This window comes from Strigops habroptila, chromosome 6 (genome assembly GCF_004027225.2).
Source record: "Strigops habroptila isolate Jane chromosome 6, bStrHab1.2.pri, whole genome shotgun sequence".
Taxonomy (NCBI): domain Eukaryota; kingdom Metazoa; phylum Chordata; class Aves; order Psittaciformes; family Psittacidae; genus Strigops; species Strigops habroptila.
The window spans coordinates 74,449,989-74,469,641 of NC_044282.2; the positions used below are offsets into that span (position 1 = coordinate 74,449,989).

The following is a 19,653-nucleotide window of genomic DNA, read 5'->3' on the forward strand; positions in this document are numbered from 1 at the left end:
GCCAGGCAACATCTAAGAGATGCTGCGTTTAATTCCTCTCATCTATCAAAGCACAACAGAGTTCTGCTTCTGAATGGTTTTTCCCTCCAACACTGAAGGTGAGGATTCTTCAGTGCAAGTATCATTGCTGCAAAAGCAGCATTCCTTTCACCCTGTCATTTGAATTAGCCTGAAGGGAATGGTTGGTTCAGTTGGCACTCACGCTGATGTGGGAGTTGTAGAGGTCCTTCTCTGTTCCCCCACCTTGCCTGGAGGGGGTACACAGGGCCCACAGCAGGAAAAAGTCCTTGTATCTTCTTCCTTTCAGCAGGGAAAATGCCATTCCGTGGTGGGTAGGGGGAAGGTGGGTGGTTCTCCTTGGCTGGTTAGGAAATGCTGCGTTTATGTAATCTCTGTTCACACTCCAGCTATGTGTGGAAAATAAAGCCTGGGTGTGGGCATAATATCCTTCCATTAAGAGAACCTGGGAATCCAGTGACTAGCACAGCTATTGTGTGTTGCTGTGTTGAGTAAATGGAAGCCAAACCTGAGGAAGAGTTTCTGCGTTGTGCTGTCTTAATGGAGGCGCTGGAAAATAGGTGCCGCATGCTTGTAAAACCAGCATTCCTGACCACAAACTGAGCCCTCTCTCTCTGGGTTGGGAAGTATTCAAAAGCTTTAAATGTAGAATTTTTGGTAGAGATTGCAGTTGGTCTTTGGACACAAAATGTACTACATCTTAAGGGATTTGTTGTGCATTTTCCTCTTTGCCTCCTTACCCCACTGGATTCTTTCTTTGCCCATCTTTTATTTCTCTTTGCAGCACCTCCACTACATTGAGTTGTTCTTGGTTTCCCTGTGAGATCCTTTCTTTTGGGCTGTCAGAGGTCTCTGTCTTCATGCTGCACAGTCTGGTTTCGTCAGGTCCATCCTGCTTTCTCTCTCCTTTGCTCCAAAGCGTAGACCCCTTCCAGCAAATGAAGTCTGTGCTGCTGTACATGGCACAGAGGAGGTGAGAGCATGGGGTTTCAGGGAAGGTGCAGGCTGAGAAGTGATCTTTGTTACCAGCTTCAGGGTGAATTGCCACAGCAGGGGTCCTTGGAGGCTTTGGACCTGCTGGTCTGTGTGTGTGTGTGCTGTGCCACACGAGGGTGAGAGATGAGGTGATAGATTGACATTGGCTTAAGCATGGAGTATGCGAACATCACTGCTCCATTTAACCAACACATAAGTGGGTGCTTCAGCTGCATCAGCATCCAGTACACACATACAGGGACACAGTTCTGCATTTGTGGTCAGGAGATGTTTGCTCGGCCCATCTAGGTATAATGTTGAGAGAAGAGTGTGCTGCTGCTTGGTGGCAAATGCTCATGATCAGGGGAGACTTTATGACAGTCTTCCAGTGCCTAAAGGGGCTCCAGGAAACCTGGAGAGGGGCTTTGGGCAAGGGCCTGTAGAGACAGGCCAAGGGGAATGGCTTTAACCTGCCAGAGGGGAGACTGAGATGAGCTCTGAGCAGAAGCTCTTCCCTGTGAGGGTGCTGAGGTGCTGGCACAGACTTTCCCAGAGAAGCTGTGGCTGCCCCATCCTGGCAGTGTTCAAGGCCAGGTTGGACACAGGGGCTTGGAGCAACCTGCTCTAGTGGGAAGGTGTCCCTGCCTGTGGCAGGGGTTGGAGCTAGATGAGCTTTAAGGTCCTTTCCAACACAAACTATTCTATGACTCAGCAGTAACCGCAGATGTACTGGGCACACACTAGAAACTGAAGGAAAACCTCTGGTGTTCCTGCTAAAAGCCTCATTTGAGGAAGGCAGAGCAGCTCTCTGGACTGGCTAGTCCCAAGCAGGGCTCTCACTGAAGCCCCTCATGTCACTCCAAACCAGATGACTGTCTAACTCGGGGATATGGGCTCCTTGTGAGCAGCTGCTTGTGGAAGAGATCCCCATGAGCAGGGCATGGGGAGTCGAGCATCCCCTGGAATGAAGGGTATGCGGTGGCACTTGGCAGTGTGCGGGTGAGCACAGCACTTCTGGGACTTGGTGTCACGTATTGATCGGTTGTCCTCCAGTGTGGTTTTTGTCCTTAAAAGCTTTTACCACCACTGAGCTGTAACACTGCTTTAATGTGTTCTAAATCTGGAATTGAGGTTTCTCTCTGGGTGGTCCTTAATCGGAAAATGTCATTTCTAGAGAACTGAACAGAAATCCCTTCGGCCCAGCAGGACTTGAGGAAGCTCCTAAATTCCAAGTCCTACACTCTTGGCTTTATTACTCTGTTTTCTTATATCTTGCCATATTTTGTGGGTTATAAACATCACTTGGAATAACAATGTTCTGTGAAACAAAACCACCTGGGTGTATATTAGGACAGGAAATGTAAGTTGTGAGGGGACTTGTTTCTTGGGCAACTCCTGGTGGGATTGACTCAAGCCTGACACATCATGAGTATCTTGAAGTGGCATTGCTTTTGCAGAAAGGCATGGATTGTTCTTTGTGTGCTGCTGGCTCTTCCGTGTTCCTCACTTCTGGACTTGCATCTTTCAAAATCAATTGCTTCTATTTTTCTTTGCTTTTAATAATAGCTCTTTTTAAGTACTTGTTTTTGTCCAGGCAAACAGCAAAACTAAGATTGTTGATGTCTCTACTGGAAATTCAAAATCTAATTGAAATGCTTTAATACAATTCTGCACTCTGCTAATACAATTGATGTAAATTGCAAATAGGCTTTAACAGCCTTAATTTGAAAACTTTATGCATTCTACAGAATAAAACACACTTACCCAAATGTTACTGCTTTTACATTCACTTAATGCCAGCGGGCCACGATGGCCCTGTGAAAAACACTGCTGCTGATACAGAAATGCAGAGGAGGACTGGTTTTAATTTGCCTGGTTGCTAATGATGGCTGGTATTGCTGCTTCTGGAGTCACTTTTCATTAAATGCTTAATTTAGCTTAGTGAAATACCATATTTGTATGCTTTTACTTCGGTTAATGTGCAATATGAAACTCTGGGATTGCAGAGCTTCTCACCATTGTGCATTAGTGAAGGAGGGTGGTGACTTCGTTAGCTTAGAAGAAGTGTGTCCTTCCTTCTATTAGTTCTCTGAGTGGAAATCGGAGAGCTGGGAATGTCTTGTGAAATATTAGGGGTAAAACAAATACAGCAAATCAAAATATGCTCCTGGGATCATGCTAAAGAAGGCATTAAAACTAATGCCTTCATTTGGAAGCTTATCTATGTTGTAACTCCCCCTGTGCTGGGCACTGGTGAGGCTGCACCTCGAATCCTGTGTCAGTTGTGGGCCCCTCACTGCAAGAAAGACATTGAGGTGCTGGAGCGGGGCCAGAGAAGGGCACCGGAGCTGGTGCAGGGCCTGGAGCACAAGTGTGATGAGGAACGGCTGAGGGACCTGGGGGGGTTAGTCTGGAGAAGAGAAGGCTCAGGGGGGGAGAAGAGAAGGCTCAGGGGGGACCTTCTCGCTCTCTGCAACTGCCTGACAGGAGGATGGAGCCAGGAGGGGGCTGGTCTCTGCTCCCAAGGAACAAGGGATGGGACAAGAGGAAACGGCCTCAAGCTGCCCCAGGGCAGGTTTAGATGGAGCTGAGGAACAATTCCTTCCCCAGAGGGTGCTCAGGCATTGGAACAGGCTGCCCAGGGCAGGGCTGGAGTCACCGTCCCTGCAAGTGTTCACACCCCGTGTAGCCGAGGCCTCAGTGCCATGGGTTAGTGGTGGCCTTGGCAGTGCTGGGAACGGTTGGACTTGATGAACTCAAAAGTCTTCTCCAACCTAAATGATTCTATGAAAATACTGAAGACCTAAACATGAAGCAGACAGTACAGTCATTTACTGTTACTGGTTTGATCAGTATGAGCATGCTCGACCAGTGCTCTGTTTGTGGGGAGTTTCAAAGCTTGCTTTAGTCACTTCTCACAAGTTTCAGGTGGGTCTCTGTCTCACTGCTATTCTCACCCAAGTCAGCCAGCATTAGGAGACCCTCTGACAAAGTGAGTGGATTGAGCCATTCTCAGTGGCAGGTTGTTTTTCTGGTGCTAGAGGCACTGTAGCTGCTCAATAGTGTAGACATTTGGAGAATGCAAGTGAAGAGTAGCTACTGTGGTGTATCTTACCCTAAGCTTGGTCACTGGCTTGGAGGGTGGAGGTCCCTCAGTTGCCTCAGTGAATAGCTCATTGTAAATGGAGAAATCCGAGTGTTGTCTCTCCCAAATTACCCGACTTGTATCTAGTTCTGTGGTTCTCTGTGGGTGTAGATGTTGGCTATGGATCTGTTTGACTTGCTGGGAACTGACTCCTTGCGTGCTTTCTCCCCTCTTCAACCTAGCCTTTATTTCTGCTGAGGTTATTTGTTTGTTTTTCAGATGAGACCCTTTTTGCTCTTCCTGCTACATCTGCGCCTCTGATGCACTCCTCTGCAGGCAAGTTCCTTCTGCTCACCTTTGTCTGAATACATCCTGCATTTCTGACCTCATTAACCCTTTCCAGCTAGTCTGCTTTAACTCAGTCAGCATGGGTCCAAGAATAGCCTCCATCACATTGCTCCATGTTGTGACTTTCCAGTTGATCTGTTCAAGATTTTAATACATATTCATTTCTTGACATGGTAAACTGTTGTGTGAACAAGCCACAGCCATCTGTGAATTCTTGGACCCTTGATGTAGGAGAGAAGTTGATATTATTAACAGGTTAACACATCAAAGCATAGTTGCTTTACTGATTTAGCAGAAAGATTTAATCCATAGTAACTTTCTGCAGTACTTTACATAAGTAAAATATGTACCTGTAGTATTTATTTAATGCTTTTTGTTAGCTACAGTGCCAAATTCCCATTAAAATGTCAAAAATAGACTTCATGCACATCTGTGCGTGTGTCTGTGCACAAGCATCCACACATACCCTCTCTCTGTCTCACCTTGCCACCCTCCCTCTCTTCCTTTGTTAATATTGCCTGCTGTACTTGGATGCTCTGTACTTGTCTGGCATCTTCAGCTTTACTGTGATCTCTGCGCTGCATAAAGTTGCTGCTTCTCTAGCCTCTTGCATACTTCTCTGCTAGAAGAAGTGAACTAGAATAGCACACTTTACCCCATGCTTTAATGGGTAATAGTGTTTGTGGTAGAACTTGGAAGAACCTCTTAATAACTAACATCATGTGAACCTGTCATGAACGTTTGCATTGACTTTAAAGAGCACTTGCATTCTCTAACTTTCCTTTCTGTCCACGGTCACAGAAAAAGTTCTGGACTTGCAGGAGCAGCCAGGTAGCACTAAGTCGCTTGGTCAAGAGGATTTTACTGCAGTCCCGCTTGATACTGCTCCTTCTCTTCCCTCCTTCTCTCCTATCTCAGCTGATCCCTTTAAAGAGCACTCAGCCCTTGATACGCTCTCAGATGGATTACCTGCAAGAGGCACTTGCAAAGAAAATGCAAGTGAGATTTATAAAGAACCTGTGGAAAAGGCAAGAAATCCATTTCTTTCAGAGGGAATTGAAAAAGACATTTCAGAGATGAAATCCTCAGAACCCCCATTTGCTAAAGCGGAAGCAGCCATTTTATCTCAAGCTAAAGAAGAAACACAGCTAGAGGGCCCTAAAGAATTACCTAGTCTGGAGAAAATGCCTGCAGAGCAGCTGAAAATGTCTCCAGGAACTCCTCAAGATTTGTTTGAGAAAAATGAGGAGGATCTCTTCTATAACAAAGACAAATACAGAGGTGGTGATCACGGTGACAAAGGGGCACTGAAAGAAGACCCTCTTAAGAGGGAAGAATATGCAGACTTCAAACCATTTGAGCCAATATGGGAGCTAAAAAGTGCTAGTCATGGACTGAGCAGTGTGAAAGAGGATGTTGGAAGTAAGGTAGATGCCAAACTCGAAAGCAGTTTAGATGAGAAATATGGTGTAAGCAAGCTGAATGTGCAGAAGGATTATGAAAGAGAGAGTGAAGGCAGCGCTGAAGATCGCTCTTTCCCAAGTACCCCAGAAGCTGTAAAAGAACCTTCACAGACTTACATCACTTGTACTAAATTTGAATCCTCTGTGAGTCCTGATGGTAACAAAGGCAAGTCTCTTTCTCCACTAGAGGAAGGTGCTTCAGAAAACAGAACCGATGATGAGAAAAAGATTGCAGAAATGAAAGCTCAGACGAGCACAGAACAAGGTAATTTTAGCACTAAAGCAGTTGGCAAGCAGGAAGGCCAGGAAGCTGACTATGCTAAACCAGAGAGTATATCAACAATGCCATCTGACACTGCAGCAAGTATGCCTGAAGGTCTTACTCCTGATCTAGTACAAGAAGCATATGAAAGTGAGATGCATGATGCAGCATGTACAAAACTTGCTTATGAAACAAAGATTGATTTAGTTCAAACCTCCGAGTCGGTACAAGAGGCTCTGAAACCTGTGACACAACTCTGTCCCTCCTTTGAAGACTCGGAAGCTGCTCCATCACCAGTCTTGCCAGATATTGTTATGGAAGCCCCACTAAGCACTGGGACTGCTGGTGCAGAAACATCTGCCGTGCAGCTTGAAGCTTCCCCATTAGAAACATTTATTCCTACTGCTAATTATGAGAATGTAAAAGAAGAGACTGAAAAACCTCCCGTGTACCAAGAGGCCGTGAATGTACCACCGACACAGGCCCAAGAAGCAAAAGAGGCATTGGCATTTAAGAAACCTGAGCCTGAGAGTAGCAGCAGTCCTGAAGATACAGAGACTCCATATATCTCTATTGCATGTGACCTGATTAAGGAAACAAAGGTCTCTGGTGAACCTGCTTCTCCATCCTTTACGGAATACTCAAAGACACCAATAACAGAATGCATTCCTCAGGATGTGCCTGAAGACAAGGAACTTGTTGAAAAACTGTCTCCACAGTTTGGGAAGTCTGACCTGTTCAACAGCCAAGTGATACCTGACTTCACAGAGAAAGTGAGTGAAGATCCATCTCTCATCTTAAAGAGTAAATCAGCTGAGAATATTGTAACTGAGGAAGAACATAAGGAACAACTGGTGGATTCAGGAGCTGCCGCAAGCAAACCTTATCTGGAGTCTTTCCAACCAGAACTGGACTCTTCCAAAACTGTGGCTGCTCTGCCCTCTGAGCCAACACCTACAAAACCAGCCAAGGCAGAGAAGATTCCTCTTCAGATGGAAGAGCTGAACGCTATGGCTTATCCAGCTGATGTACCTGTTGCTACACAACCAAAAACAGGAGATGACAAAGCTCTCTCGCCCATGGAGTCTTCCCCAGTCACAGTGGAAGATGACTTTGTGATGTTAGGTCATCCTAAAACTCCTGAGTTTTTGGCAGAAGCCATTGACAGAGAAGTAATGCACAAAGATGCAAGTGAAGAGATCAGTAAGGTGATCCAAGGTGAGAAGAGGCAGTTGCCTTGTCCAGAGCTACCCTGTGATCTGTCTATAAAGAATGTAGAAGTAAAAGCTGAGGAAGATACCAATGCCTTGAAAAAGTCCTTGGAGGCTGTGGACAAAGAAGTGCCTGAAGTATCCAAGGTGTCCTTACCGGCCACAGATACCTCGCCTTTACCTGCCGAAAAAGAGATAGTCAGTGTAGGAAAACCAGAAGCTTTTGAGAAGGAACCTGAGCGAGAAGCTGCTTCTGTTAAAGAAAAGGAAAAGCCTACTGCTATATTTTCAGCAAAGCTGAATAAATCTTCAGGTAATCTGTGTACGCTGTCTTGCAGTTTGCCAGTCTGCCTATTTTGATAGCTAAGCTTAAGCATGTCATGACTTAACTGTTTTTAAGTCACTTCCTGTAAACTTCTTTAAGGGTAACAGAAAATGTTAGTGCCTGCACTTTTACCTTACTTGTGTTCTGATTGCTTTAGTACTTTTTTTCTTCTGTTTATCAGGGATGGACTCACTGTCTCCAGTTTTCTCCTTCAGTTCTCCTGCTGATCTGTTGAGACAGAAATAAGTCACTACTCACTGCAAGCTCTGCTGTGGTGGTCTACAAGGCTGGGCATTAGGTGGCCTTCCAAACTTGCTCTTAATACATGGTAGTAAGCCAAAGATGGTGTTTCAGTCTGCTGTGTGTACATGATTTGAAGAGGCATTTCTTTTCATACGCAGTTCAGACGTTAGACTTGAAACTTAGGAAAATACCCTTGCTGCTACTGTATGTGTCACATACACATCTGGGAATCTGGAAGAGAATCTGCACATCTCCTCTCATGGGACTTGCAGCTTGCATTAGGTCAAGGCCAGTGGTTTAAATTAAACAGTGCACATGAATCTGAGTGCCATAGTACTCAGGTTACTAGGAAAGTGGCCATTAAGAAGTTGAGTATCCTGCAAACATTAAGGTTGGTTTATAAGCAGCAGAGATATTAATTTCCATTTTTCTTTTCAGGTGGGACTTGCACTTCAGTGTAGGTAATTTTTCATCTAGTAAAGTGTACTTAGGTAGCAGAAAGTTGAAGGAAAGACCATTGTTGTGTTCTCTAAACTGAATACCTCATGAAACTCCAGCTATTGTAGCCTAGAGGAGTGCTTGCTTTTTGATACCGCAGCACTCTGCTGCTACTTAAGTCTTGCACCAGAAACTCTTATACCAGAAGCATTCCTGCTAAAAACCAACTCCTGCAGAAAGCAAAATGACTCCGTTCCAAGTAGAAAGCCAAATATTAGTTTGACTCAGCAGTAGTATGCTTGTGCAGTAGCTGCAGTCCACAGTTCATAAAATACTGCATTCCTAATGTAGGTATTCTAAATCAAATGTGTTTTGGAATACACAGGTGTGTGTTGAGGGGAACATCAGGGTGCTGGTGCGGTTGAGACAGCGTTTGGAAAATAAGGTAGAAGATGTAATTCTTACATTTAACTTTGCATGGTAGTTGCCATTCCTCTATCTCACCTCTTTTATACATACAGGTGGGTGGAAAGGACAATTTCCCTTTTCCCTTGAGGTGAAGTATCAGTGATACCTGCACTGTTCAAACACTGTGTGTGTGAAGACTTTTCTCCTTGTGCTCAGACTTCCAACATACAGTGCTGTTTAGAGAACAGCTGCTGTGTATCTTACCCTTCATGTCAAGGGGTTAATTGTTCAGAGATCAGACTACTTAGAAAAATAACATTGCACTTAGTATACTAGCTTTTTTTATTAGTTGTTTTAACAGGAAGCCTTGCAGGATATGTCTTTAATCATTGCATGGATGTAGCAGACTGGGGGTGACAAATCACTGCTTTGGGTCTGAGGAGGACACAGCTGCTGCTCTTCTGTCTGTGGGAGACTGCCAGAGGAGCTCCACATGAACCCAGTTCCCATAGGAGGAGGGAAGAGAGTTGAACGGTGTCTTCCTCCTCTCATCTAGTGGCACAGAGCTGGGACAGGGCAGGACTGTGCCAGGCACGGGGCTGGCCTGGGTGTGTGGGGAAACTGGGGCACTGTCTGCAGTCTGTCAGTGTTGGAATCACTGGAAAGCAGCTGCAGTGTTAATTCTTCATGTGCTGTGTTGTTTGGAAAGGAAAACTGTTGTTTCTGGAGAAACACTTACTCAAAGCTAAAGAGATGAGAATACTAACCCAAAACCATGGCCCATTTGTCCTAGATTTTTCTCCCCAGTCTGTGCTGTTGACTTTTTTGCTCACTTCTTCTGTACTCTATAATACAGAACAGGACTTCTGAGGCCTGCCTGAAGAGTGTAATGACAAGCTGTGAACACAATCAGTCATCTGCTTTTAATACCACTCTACTTTAAGCACAATTTAAAAGTAGCAATCAAAGAACTAACACATACACTGGTCTTCCACACTTGGAAAGGAGGAGTAATTCATCACAAGGCCAAGAAGTGGATCTGTGCATGTGTTTGCCCTTCTGAGTCTTACCTTTATTGTGTGTGGGGGGGTGTTTTGAGTTTTTCCCTCTTCCCATCAGTGGAACTGAAAACAGATCTTACTGTGCCATAAGACTTCTGGAATCAGGGGGCTTGATGTATGTCTGGTGCTTGTTGAAACATTAATCTGAACTGCCTTACGGCTGCACTTAAATTAAGGTTCTTGAATGCTTACCTAACAGTGCTATTTTTTGATAGCTAACCTAAGTGCCAACGTGCCTGTGTGTACCTCAGGGTGGAACTTCCACCAGTCCCAGTGAACTACAGGGAGCTAAAACCTCTAAAGGGGTTGCACATTTTACTTTTTAAAACTCCAGTAAAGCAAATATAAAGCTTTGAGCAGCTTCCTGGGTCAGAAGGAGGTTCGTTTAATGCTGCCTGGCAGAGCCTTGGGTAACCTGTTTTATTCTGCAGTGGGATTAGACCATGCACACCTTGTATTTCATAGCTGCACAGATTTAAAAAACAAACCAACCAAAGCAAATTGAGAACTGTAGTTAATTATAAAGAAACACCTCTCCTTGTAAGCAACTCCTATTTATAACAATTTAACAGCAAATACCCCCCTGCAATACCATCAATTTCTCCTGTCTTGGGTACAGTGATGCTTTTTTCCCCCCTCCCATTTCTCAGTACATGCTGTATTTGGCTTCCAAGCAGATAATCCTGCTGCTTCATCCTCACCAGACTTCAAACGCACATTTCTGACCTCCATAAAAATACTGCATATTATGGTGTGACTTCAGAGTGGATGTTGCCACAGCCCAAGCAGCCCCAGCCTCTCCCAGGGCTTGTGCTGGTACCAGCACAGTGCAGCAGGCGTTGTGTGCTAAGGAATGCTCATGAAAGGGCTTTGTTGCCATCTAGTGTTTGTAAATGGAGTGTAACTCAAGGACCCTCGGCCTGTCAGGGGATTGCACCCGGGTTTTGAGAACCTCTGGATGTTGAAATCAATATTCTTAGAACTGAAAACTAAATACACATCATAGCCCTTCTGTTGCACAGACTTGCTTCACTGATAATGCATTACTTTTGGATAGAGATCATAAATTCTCCCAAATCTTTTTTTGATTGGTAGGATATGCAGGATTTTATTTTATTGAATTATGAAATCACAGTATATTGTGGAACCTTCCCCAAAATCAAAACCTCTGGCCATGGTAGAGTTGTGTACCAAAGCATAACCACATTATCGGTATAATTCTCACTGTATTCACCTGGAGTGTTACAGCAGTGTTTGATACTGAGGTCTTTAACAACAAGGCTCTCAGTTTGACAGAACACCCGTGTTTCATGATGATTTTGAACAACAGGCTCTGTAGACATTCATTTCAGATTAAATTCATGAGTTTACAGATGTCTTGTTTTTACATATGTTACAGAGCACTCTAATTGAATTACAGGAATGCAGCTATTTACTAATATCTTACGTTTCCTGGATTGTCTTGAGAGAGCAAATTCAGAGGTGAATTCCAAGTGGGGAATGTGCTTTGGGAAGGTGGCTGTGTAGTTACTAACGATGAAGCTTTCCTTTTTAGTCCCAAATCATGGGGGTAGAAATAAAATACTCCTTGTGATTCTGTAACAGCAAACCAGGTCATTGCAGGTATGTGAAGCTTAAAAGAAGTTAGAAATGCAGCCTTACATCATGTGGTTATTTTCTGTTAGTTTCTGTATTTGTAGTTAAATAGAGCCATTAGCAGACAGGAAGGGTTTGGTTTTTGTTGGTTTTCACTGGGAGGAAAAATACCTTGGAATGCCTCTGGAATTCCTTTCAGGAGCAGATTATTTGTAAAATATCATGTAATTCAACCTAAAATCTTGATTTAATTTATTCTGATTGTATTCTTACATTCTTTGTCTGGGTTTTCTCTTCTGTACCAGGTAAATACTAACAAACGAAGACTTCTTTTCCAGGGTGGAGAATTTGCAGAGTAGGAGGAGTGAGGAAAAGCCCAAACCCAACTAACCCTGAGTGAAATTTTTCTGAAGGGAAGACCTAGACCTGCTGTGTTTCATTAGGGCTCTCATGTTGCAAATACACGTATAACTAAGCTAAGGCCACTAACAGAGCAAGGCCTTTGGGAAGTTACTTGCAGAGTGGCAGAATTAGGGAGAAAATGGAACTTTTGTGGTATGTTTCAAGTTTCCCAGAGGCACAGATAGGTGGCTGGCATTGAATGAGGCTTCAGGTGAGAGCAGAGTTAGGTGGTCATCCAGAAAGCTCTCCTCTGGGAAGTTTGGAACACTCTTCAGTGCAGAAATGCTTCTCAGTCCACCTGCTCAGGGTGATTTAGTATCTATGCAGAGAGTAAAATACTCACCCTTCAAGCATGCAGCCCTTTGTATGTAGGTGCATTCCGTGGAAGAACATGTTTAGAATTGATAGCCTCTGTTTTAGCTGTCTGGGTGAGTTGATAATACCATCTTGCACGTAGCCTGTTAGTTGGATGCGGTTTGTTTAAATGTTGGTGTAGAAACAGGCATGCAACTTCCCTAAAGCTTACACAAAAGTTTGTTGACACTGCTGGTGCTTGGTTTAGAGAGGAAGGAGTAGAGAGTGGAGAATAGGGTGTATCTGCCTGAAATAAGATATGTGAGTACAGAGGGATCCAGACTTCATTTTAGGTATTGTTTGCATGAAGTGGTAAGAGAGAACACTGAGTGAAGAGGAGGATCTTGAGGGCAGGGAGAAACTCCTGGGGAGGGAGTTAGTAGCTCGTGTAAGATGGGAGAATGGGGAGTGGTAATGCGGTTGGCTGCTTGTTTGTCCATGCTCTGGGTGCTGCCGATTTGCTGTGGCTACAACAAAATGTCTGCTCAGGAACGGGTTGCATAAATGTACTATTTTAAGTATGTAATATAAGGACTAGGAAGAAGAAATGAAGAGACTTTAATTGTGTATTGGGTAATTAGTGGAAAGACCCTTCTGAAATCATCAAATCTTTGGCTATTTTAGTGAGAGTGCAGTCATCCAAACAAATGTGGGGGGAGAACAACAGATTTTGGTGCTTTCCAGTTGATATTAAGAATTTCAGCTCAAAGACAAGCACGTTTACAGATGTGTTTTGTACTTTTTGTATAGTGCAACTCTTCAGATTTTCTTGCACTGATGTTTGCATGTACACTTCCCATTTCCCTCCTGTAGTAATGCGCTTTAATTTACCTGTTGAAATTGTGAAGAAAATGTACATCATGGTATAAGTTAAAAATTTATGTAACTGCTTTTGCTGTCAAAGGAGGCCTTAAATTTATGTAGTAGTTGAAGGAAGAACAGGGTTTTCAGGTAACTTTGTGGTATCTTTATGTAGGATTGTCTGTTCTAATGTGTAAGTACGGAATCAGGATCTCCATCCCAGCCACCTCCATCACACTTTTAAGAGGCTTTGGAGCAGTGCTGGGGAGTTTTTAGCATTACTTTATCATCCCCAGATCTTAAGAGCAGACTCCAAACCAGAAAAGCAGTCAGGTTCTTTTCAGCAAGGATATAAAACATAAGGACAACATCGTTCTTACAGCTCTTCTCTTTCAGCTTGAGTTTCTAGTTTATGCTTGTCTCATGCCTGTATGTTACTTTCTATACATTAGTAGTGTAAACTTTCAGGTTCTTGTTTTCATTTAAATGAAGGAAATGTTAAATTGTCACTTCTGCAGCTGACAGCAAAGGGTAAAATAAAAAGGGGAAGGTGTTTGGTTGTAGGAATTGTGTAAAGGGTTTGATAACCGTTCCTCTCAAGCCTCCATTTAATGAATACATGTGGCTGAGCGCTTCATAAGGACTAAAGATACCAGCAAAATGACTTCTTGTGTTCTTCCCGAGCCTCTTGCTTTTGTTACAGGCACAGAAGGGGTCCTATTCTGTCCTCCTTCAAGCCTTTTTTATTTAAAGGGAGAGGTGTGTTACAAAGAGGTCTCTGTTAGCCTCGCAGACAGTCAGGCGTTTGTTTAAGGAAGCGAGGGGAAGACTTATATCGAGGAGGTCTGTAATGTGGTTTAACCACTGCTTGAAAAGCAACGTGTCTAAAGCTTGTCTGGTGACTACTTTTAGCTCCACTGTGAAAAGCTTCTTAGGGCAGTATTTCTGTTAGCCTGTGCTGAGCCTGTCCATGGCATGGACAGCGCAATAACCCAGCGCATGGGCTCTCTGCAGGGAGAAGCCATCTCCCTCCGTGCCGGTTTCCTTCTCCCTCCGCCGCATGTCTCTCCCTGCTCCGTCGGCACGCAGGGAAGCAGCAAATGGCTGCACGGGGCAGGGATTGCATTGGAGCATGAGGAGCCGGGAGAGAGCTCGCACTGCGTCAGTCGTGCTCCACACCCCGTCAGCTGACCGGCCTCCTGCAGCACCAGTGCAGCCGCGCACTGCAGACGCGCAAGCCCATGCTTCCCATCCCGGGCTGCGGATCCCTTCTCCTGCAGCTGCCCTCTTGGAATGCATAATTGATAACCACAGCTGGAGGGTAGAGCCTTTGTGGAGAGATGGACAGTCAGCCGAGCAGCTGGAAGGATAAGGGTATTTCTTTCACCTTTCTTTCCTTTCATTTTTTAACACTAAAGATGCTGCGGGTTGTTGTTAGCAAATGGGGTTTGTGGCGTGTGTGTGAGATTGTGAAATGTATCCGAGGGTGGAAGATCTGTGCTGTTTGCAGAAAAAAGCTGTAGGTTAAAACGGGTAAATATGAGCAATGCAGAAGGATAAATTATTTATGTAGGTGAAATAGCTTGTGTGACACTGCAGATCTTTTTCAGCCCTACAAGAGCGTATTATGGCACAGCTTGTTTTGGTATGCACTGCACGAATACCAGCGTAGCCTCAATTTACTTGATGTTCCTTTGAAATTCCTAGACTATTAATATTTTTACAGTGCTAACTATTAACCTGAAAGAATATAATGCCTGCAGTTCATGTGGTTTAACTATTTTATGAGGAGAAATCTTATGCAGACTAGAGCAGGGTGGGGGGGTGGGTTCTTCTCTTTAACACTGTTTGGATTGTACTCACATTTGCTTTGGATTTTTCATAATTCTGTTAGATTCTAGGTAAAACTGAGTCTGATTTTTCAGATCTCACAGCCATAATATCAGATTGGTTTAGGTAAATAAGTAGCTAACCTTAAATGAATGTGGTTCTGACCTTTGTTCCTGGAGCCGCCAATGGGAGATGGCGGGTGTAAATCTCTGTGGATCATTATATTAGTGCTCAGGGTGTAAGGGTTTAAGCCTGATTTGAATATGCAATCGTCATACTTTATCAGCAAGACAAGCTTTAAAAAAATTTAATCATCTCTGGCTACTTAAATATCTCTTAAAGGGCCCTGTCATGCTTGTTACATGTGAAGTTTTCCTCTTCTTTTATAACTGTTGTTAAAAATCTATGTCTGTTTTCCCCTTGGACAAGATTGCCGGCTCTCTAGAATCCATGGAATGTTCTATCAGAACCTAAACATGCAGCAAAAAAGCCCTGCAAGGGGGAAGAACTTCACCCCTCTTGAAAACAGTTTCTTAAAGTGCTAATCTTTAATGAAAGGGCTGTAAAATATTAGGAAGAAAATATTCTGCAGTGTTTAGCAATAGGTTCTGGGTGTGTAACTGGTTTAAAGGTTCAGCACTGCTTATGTCAGGCCTGAAATTCCTGGGGTTGGGGAAAAAAAGAGAAGGAAAAAACAGAAAGAAAAGGGGGAGGTCAGAAGGATTCTGTAAAAATTGAAAAGGAAATTTTCCTTTGGGTATTCCGGCCCAATTTTCAGGCTTTGTTTTGCAACCCAAGGGCTGGTGGTGGCCTGTCCCTCACTGCGACTGAAAGCAGACGTTTCTGAGCCTGGAATTAGAGGCTTTGGGAATAATGGAATCTTCTCCTGGTTTAAAATGAATGAATTTCCAGTGATGAGCACGCCTGTATGGCACACATGGGGGGAATACACTAAGCAGAGCGAGCTGGGCTGGTGCCAGGGGGTCTGTGCTCTTGGCCGCTGTACAGAGCGAGGACCTGACTGGTGTGTAATGGAGCTGTCATCACATGAACAAAGCAAACCTAAACCGGTCCTGTGTACGTATATTGTGCTGGTAAAACTGCTTCGGGCAGTTTCAAATTCCTCTTTCCCCACTTTGTTTTTACATAGTGGCATCCCCTTAGGTGGAGGAAGCTGGTTCAGTGCCTATTTCTCCCTCCAAGAAGTCCCTGCTGCCTTTAGGTTTAATTATAATTTAACTTGTATTGGTACGGTGCAAAAGAAAATGGAAGCAGAGCAAGAAGAAGGAGAAGGTGGTTTTCTGGGAAGCAGAAGAGCCTGGTTCTTCTTTTGCAACTGTTCTTGCAGCCTGGTTTGCTGTGGTTTGTGGTAGCATTTGTTTATAACGAGACGAAGATGCTTTGTTTCATGTGTTGTTCCTTCATCAGGTCAGGCTCCAGTGGCATGGAAGATGATGGGTAAAGTTCAGGGACTGATTACACTCGCCCCAAAATAAATATAGAAGCAAATATTGCAACATGCTTCTTCGCACGCTAAAAAATAACCTTCAAAAAATGTTATGATCAAATCTAAAGCCAGAGAAGAGCCAAAAGTATGGTTCATACCCAAACCTTCCAGCTAAAGCACCACTTTGTAATTAATATAATCCTAAACCTAGTTTTGGTAAGTGTGTTTCTTGTGCTTAACAGCCACAGTTGTTGAGGAACCAGCATAATGAAGGTGGTACAACCTGTGGTATTGATTTAATACCTGTGGTATTGATTTAATACCTGTGGTATTGAGCATCTGGATAGCCAGGATGAAATAGGTTTACCCTGGGATGGCTTTTATTTTTAGCACTTTTAAAGGCAGGCCCCCATGGAGTGATTGGTACTAAAATGAAACATTTATTTATTAAATACCTAATGAATTATCAGGTTTTAATGGGTGAATAATGCTAAGGGCAGGGTAAACACCACAGCTGTACTCCCAGGCTATCCCAGGATGACTGTTACTTATATTAACGTGCTGAAAATCTATCCGAATTCTGGTTCAGATTAGTTAAATAGAGGAAAAGGTTGCATTATCATGAGTAGCCAAGGCTTTGGAATGATTGTCCATGTTTGTACATTGTGCACACATGCACGGGTATGTGATTTAAGTGGAAATGGAAAGAAAAATACTGGTTTGGCTTATTATTAATTTATAGTTAGTTATAGATACATCAATATATTGATATATAAGTAGGATTTGAATTTTGGGGGGACAATTTGGTAGCGTGGGACTTTGTTTTCACTCTAGCCTGCCCTTGTGAAATCTGTATCGCTTTTCCTCGCCACGGACTGTGGGGCAGAATGTGCCAGCTCTGGAACGTGCGCGATGCCGACTTGTTTTCTGGCCTTTGGGCTGTGGTTAGACCAACCCATCATTCCCACTGGCTGTGCCACCCCTGTGTAACATCTGTCCCGAGGACAGGGAAGGCTCTGTTGGTTGAAGTCAGCTCCATGTGCGTGGCACCACGTGCGGTTGTACTGTAACCCCCCGGGTTCACCAGCCTGGCATTGTTCTGTTGTTACTGACTGGCAGTGGGGCAGACAAGCACCAAACTGGCTCCCAGCACGGCTCATCAGGGTGAAAGGAGGCTGGAATTTTGTGGCTCAGTCTGTGACTGCTCCTGCTTAGGGTGCTCCATCCCTGGCAGTGTTCAAGGCCAGGCTGGACACAGGGGCTTGGAGCAACTTGCTCTAGTGGAAGGTGTCCCTGCCCGTGGCAGGGGGTTGGAACTGGATGAGCTTTAAGGTCCCTTCCAACACAAACCAGGCTGGGATTCTATGTCAACTGTGATTTTAAATGGTCATTCTGATGTAGGAAAACTTGAAAATGTAGGAAATCTGGAAAATGTCAGGCCCCAGCATGCTAATGGTGTTTGTGCTTTGCAGACTGACCACTTGATGGGTTGGTGGTGTCTCCTTGGGCTTGGCCTTGGCCTTGGTCTGGTTGATCCACATGAGGCTGGGCCAGGCTTTGAATGTGAAGCTGCAAGTGTCAGCTCTTGCCTTACACTGATCTGTGTAAAACATCAGTGGAAACCCTGGACATGACTGTCATGTCTAAATAGGTTTTTTAGTGTCAAGTGGAAAATGCTTGTTAGATACGGTGTATGGAAGATCAGTGGAAACCCTGGACATCACTGCAGGTGTAAATAGGAAGTTTATTTAATGTAAAGTGGAAAATGCTTCTCTAGACAGAAATCAACAGGGATTTGTGCTTGTGTACTGGTTTATGCTGGGCTGGAGTTAATCAATAAGCCTCCACTGTGCTGCCGTGACAGTTGTGACTGTGCACTTTACAGAGTGAAAGCTGCCCTTTCTCACCCCTTCTGCGTTAGCACAGTGCTGCCCCTTGTTAAACCAACCCAGAAAAGCCTCTTTCTTGCGTTTCCACTCTCTCTTTATTTGCAGAACGTAAAGATTCCTCCTTACCTTCCACCCCACACAGAGGTTCCCGTTTAGCAGCCGTTGTTCCCCGTGTGTGAACCTCACCGTTGCCATGTACCGTGTTAACCCTCACCAGCAGCCTTTCAGTGGGGCCGAGAGCGCCTTTCCCCGCAGAGCCCGGCTGCGTGCGGGTGAAGCCGCGCCGGCGGCCGCGGCGCCATTGGCGGGGTCTGGCTTGGCTGCGGTTGCGTAGAGGCACCGACCTCTGCGTGCCCTGCAGGAAGTGGAACAGCGCGGGGAGACGCTGGGCACGGGCTGCTGCATGCAGGCTGCTCAAGATGGAGGCCAGAATGGGTCAGTCCCTTTTCCTTCCTTTTCTCTAATAGCCGTCAGCGAAACTTGCTTTCAGTCTGGAACCTTTCAATCCCTGCCTCAATAAGAGTGAGGGGTGCTTGGTTCCGCTATTTATAAAGAGCGTTCTCAAGTTAAGTCTATCCAGCCACTTGTTGTCATTTTGTCACGATACGGACTGGTGGGTTTTAACCGAAATGTCTGTGAAATAGAAAGAAAAGGCTTTAAAATACAATGAATACGGCGATAAAGCTGTCGCGGCACTCGCTTTAAAAGCGAAATGTAATGGGATGAGTTGTGCATGTAAGGCACGGATGCTAGCAGAGCTATTTTTAGACGTGCCAAGTGACAGTTCGTGCTTACCAAATGTAGGCAGCTGTTCTTGCTTCAGAATAGGCCTGGGGTACTTGCTTTAAATGTAGGAGATTGTAGTTCGGGTGGTATAAAATGAAGGTTAAAGCTGTTTCCAGGAGGAAGGAGGCTGCTTGGCACCAATTCCTGAGAATTGGGGTGTGGAGGGGGGTGTTTTTCTGCTTTGTTGTTTTTGATCTGCTGTGAATATCTTGTGTGTTTAAAGCCAGAAAGCTGCTCCTAGTAACGCTTCTAATCTTCATTTTTCCTTTACAAAGAAATGCACATACCTGTTTCTGATCGATTGGGGTTTATAAATCACTTTCCTCATTTATAAATCATTTTCATTGCTCTCTTTAAAACTACACCTTGGTTTTTCAGTGACTTGTCACTGACTTTCCCTTGGAGGAATTCACAATGAAACCAGATCTGGGTGTCGTTAAGCTGAGGCTGGTTTGGTGGGGAGGGGAGGCACTGAGAAGTGCTTCTATGTGCAGTTTAACTCTGGTCTGGGGGCTCCCAGCTTGGGGGTTTTTCGTGTTGATAACTGAGAACAAAAGGCTGAAGATGGGTCACTGGAGGCCATTTGTGCGTGCTTTAATTACAGCCATTTACCTTTGTTTCTCCTATCTTGGAAACTGTGATACAGGTGAATGATTGTCTTTACCTTCCTTATACTTGGGTGCAGGTACAATGCCTTCCTGCTTGTAGTAG

General features: G+C 44.5%; 1 protein-coding gene across 4 annotated transcripts in view; it reads left to right on the forward strand.

The window, feature by feature from the left end:
- Positions 1 to 19,653, forward strand: part of RTN4 (reticulon 4) — a 48,401-nt gene that overhangs the window by 13,525 nt on the left and 15,223 nt on the right. Inside the window, exons 2-3 of one of the 4 annotated variants that reach the window (XM_030489277.1) lie at positions 4,358 to 4,414; positions 5,228 to 7,675. The exons of 1 other annotated variant lie outside the window; for it this stretch is intronic. In XM_030489277.1, coding sequence (XP_030345137.1) covers positions 4,358 to 4,414; positions 5,228 to 7,675 — 2,505 coding nt within the window. Of the gene's footprint in view, positions 1 to 4,357; positions 4,415 to 5,227; positions 7,676 to 12,213; positions 14,365 to 18,266; positions 18,592 to 19,653 lie in introns of those variants that run through there. 2 more of the 4 variants (XM_030489279.1, XM_030489280.1) reach the window with 2 other exon arrangements.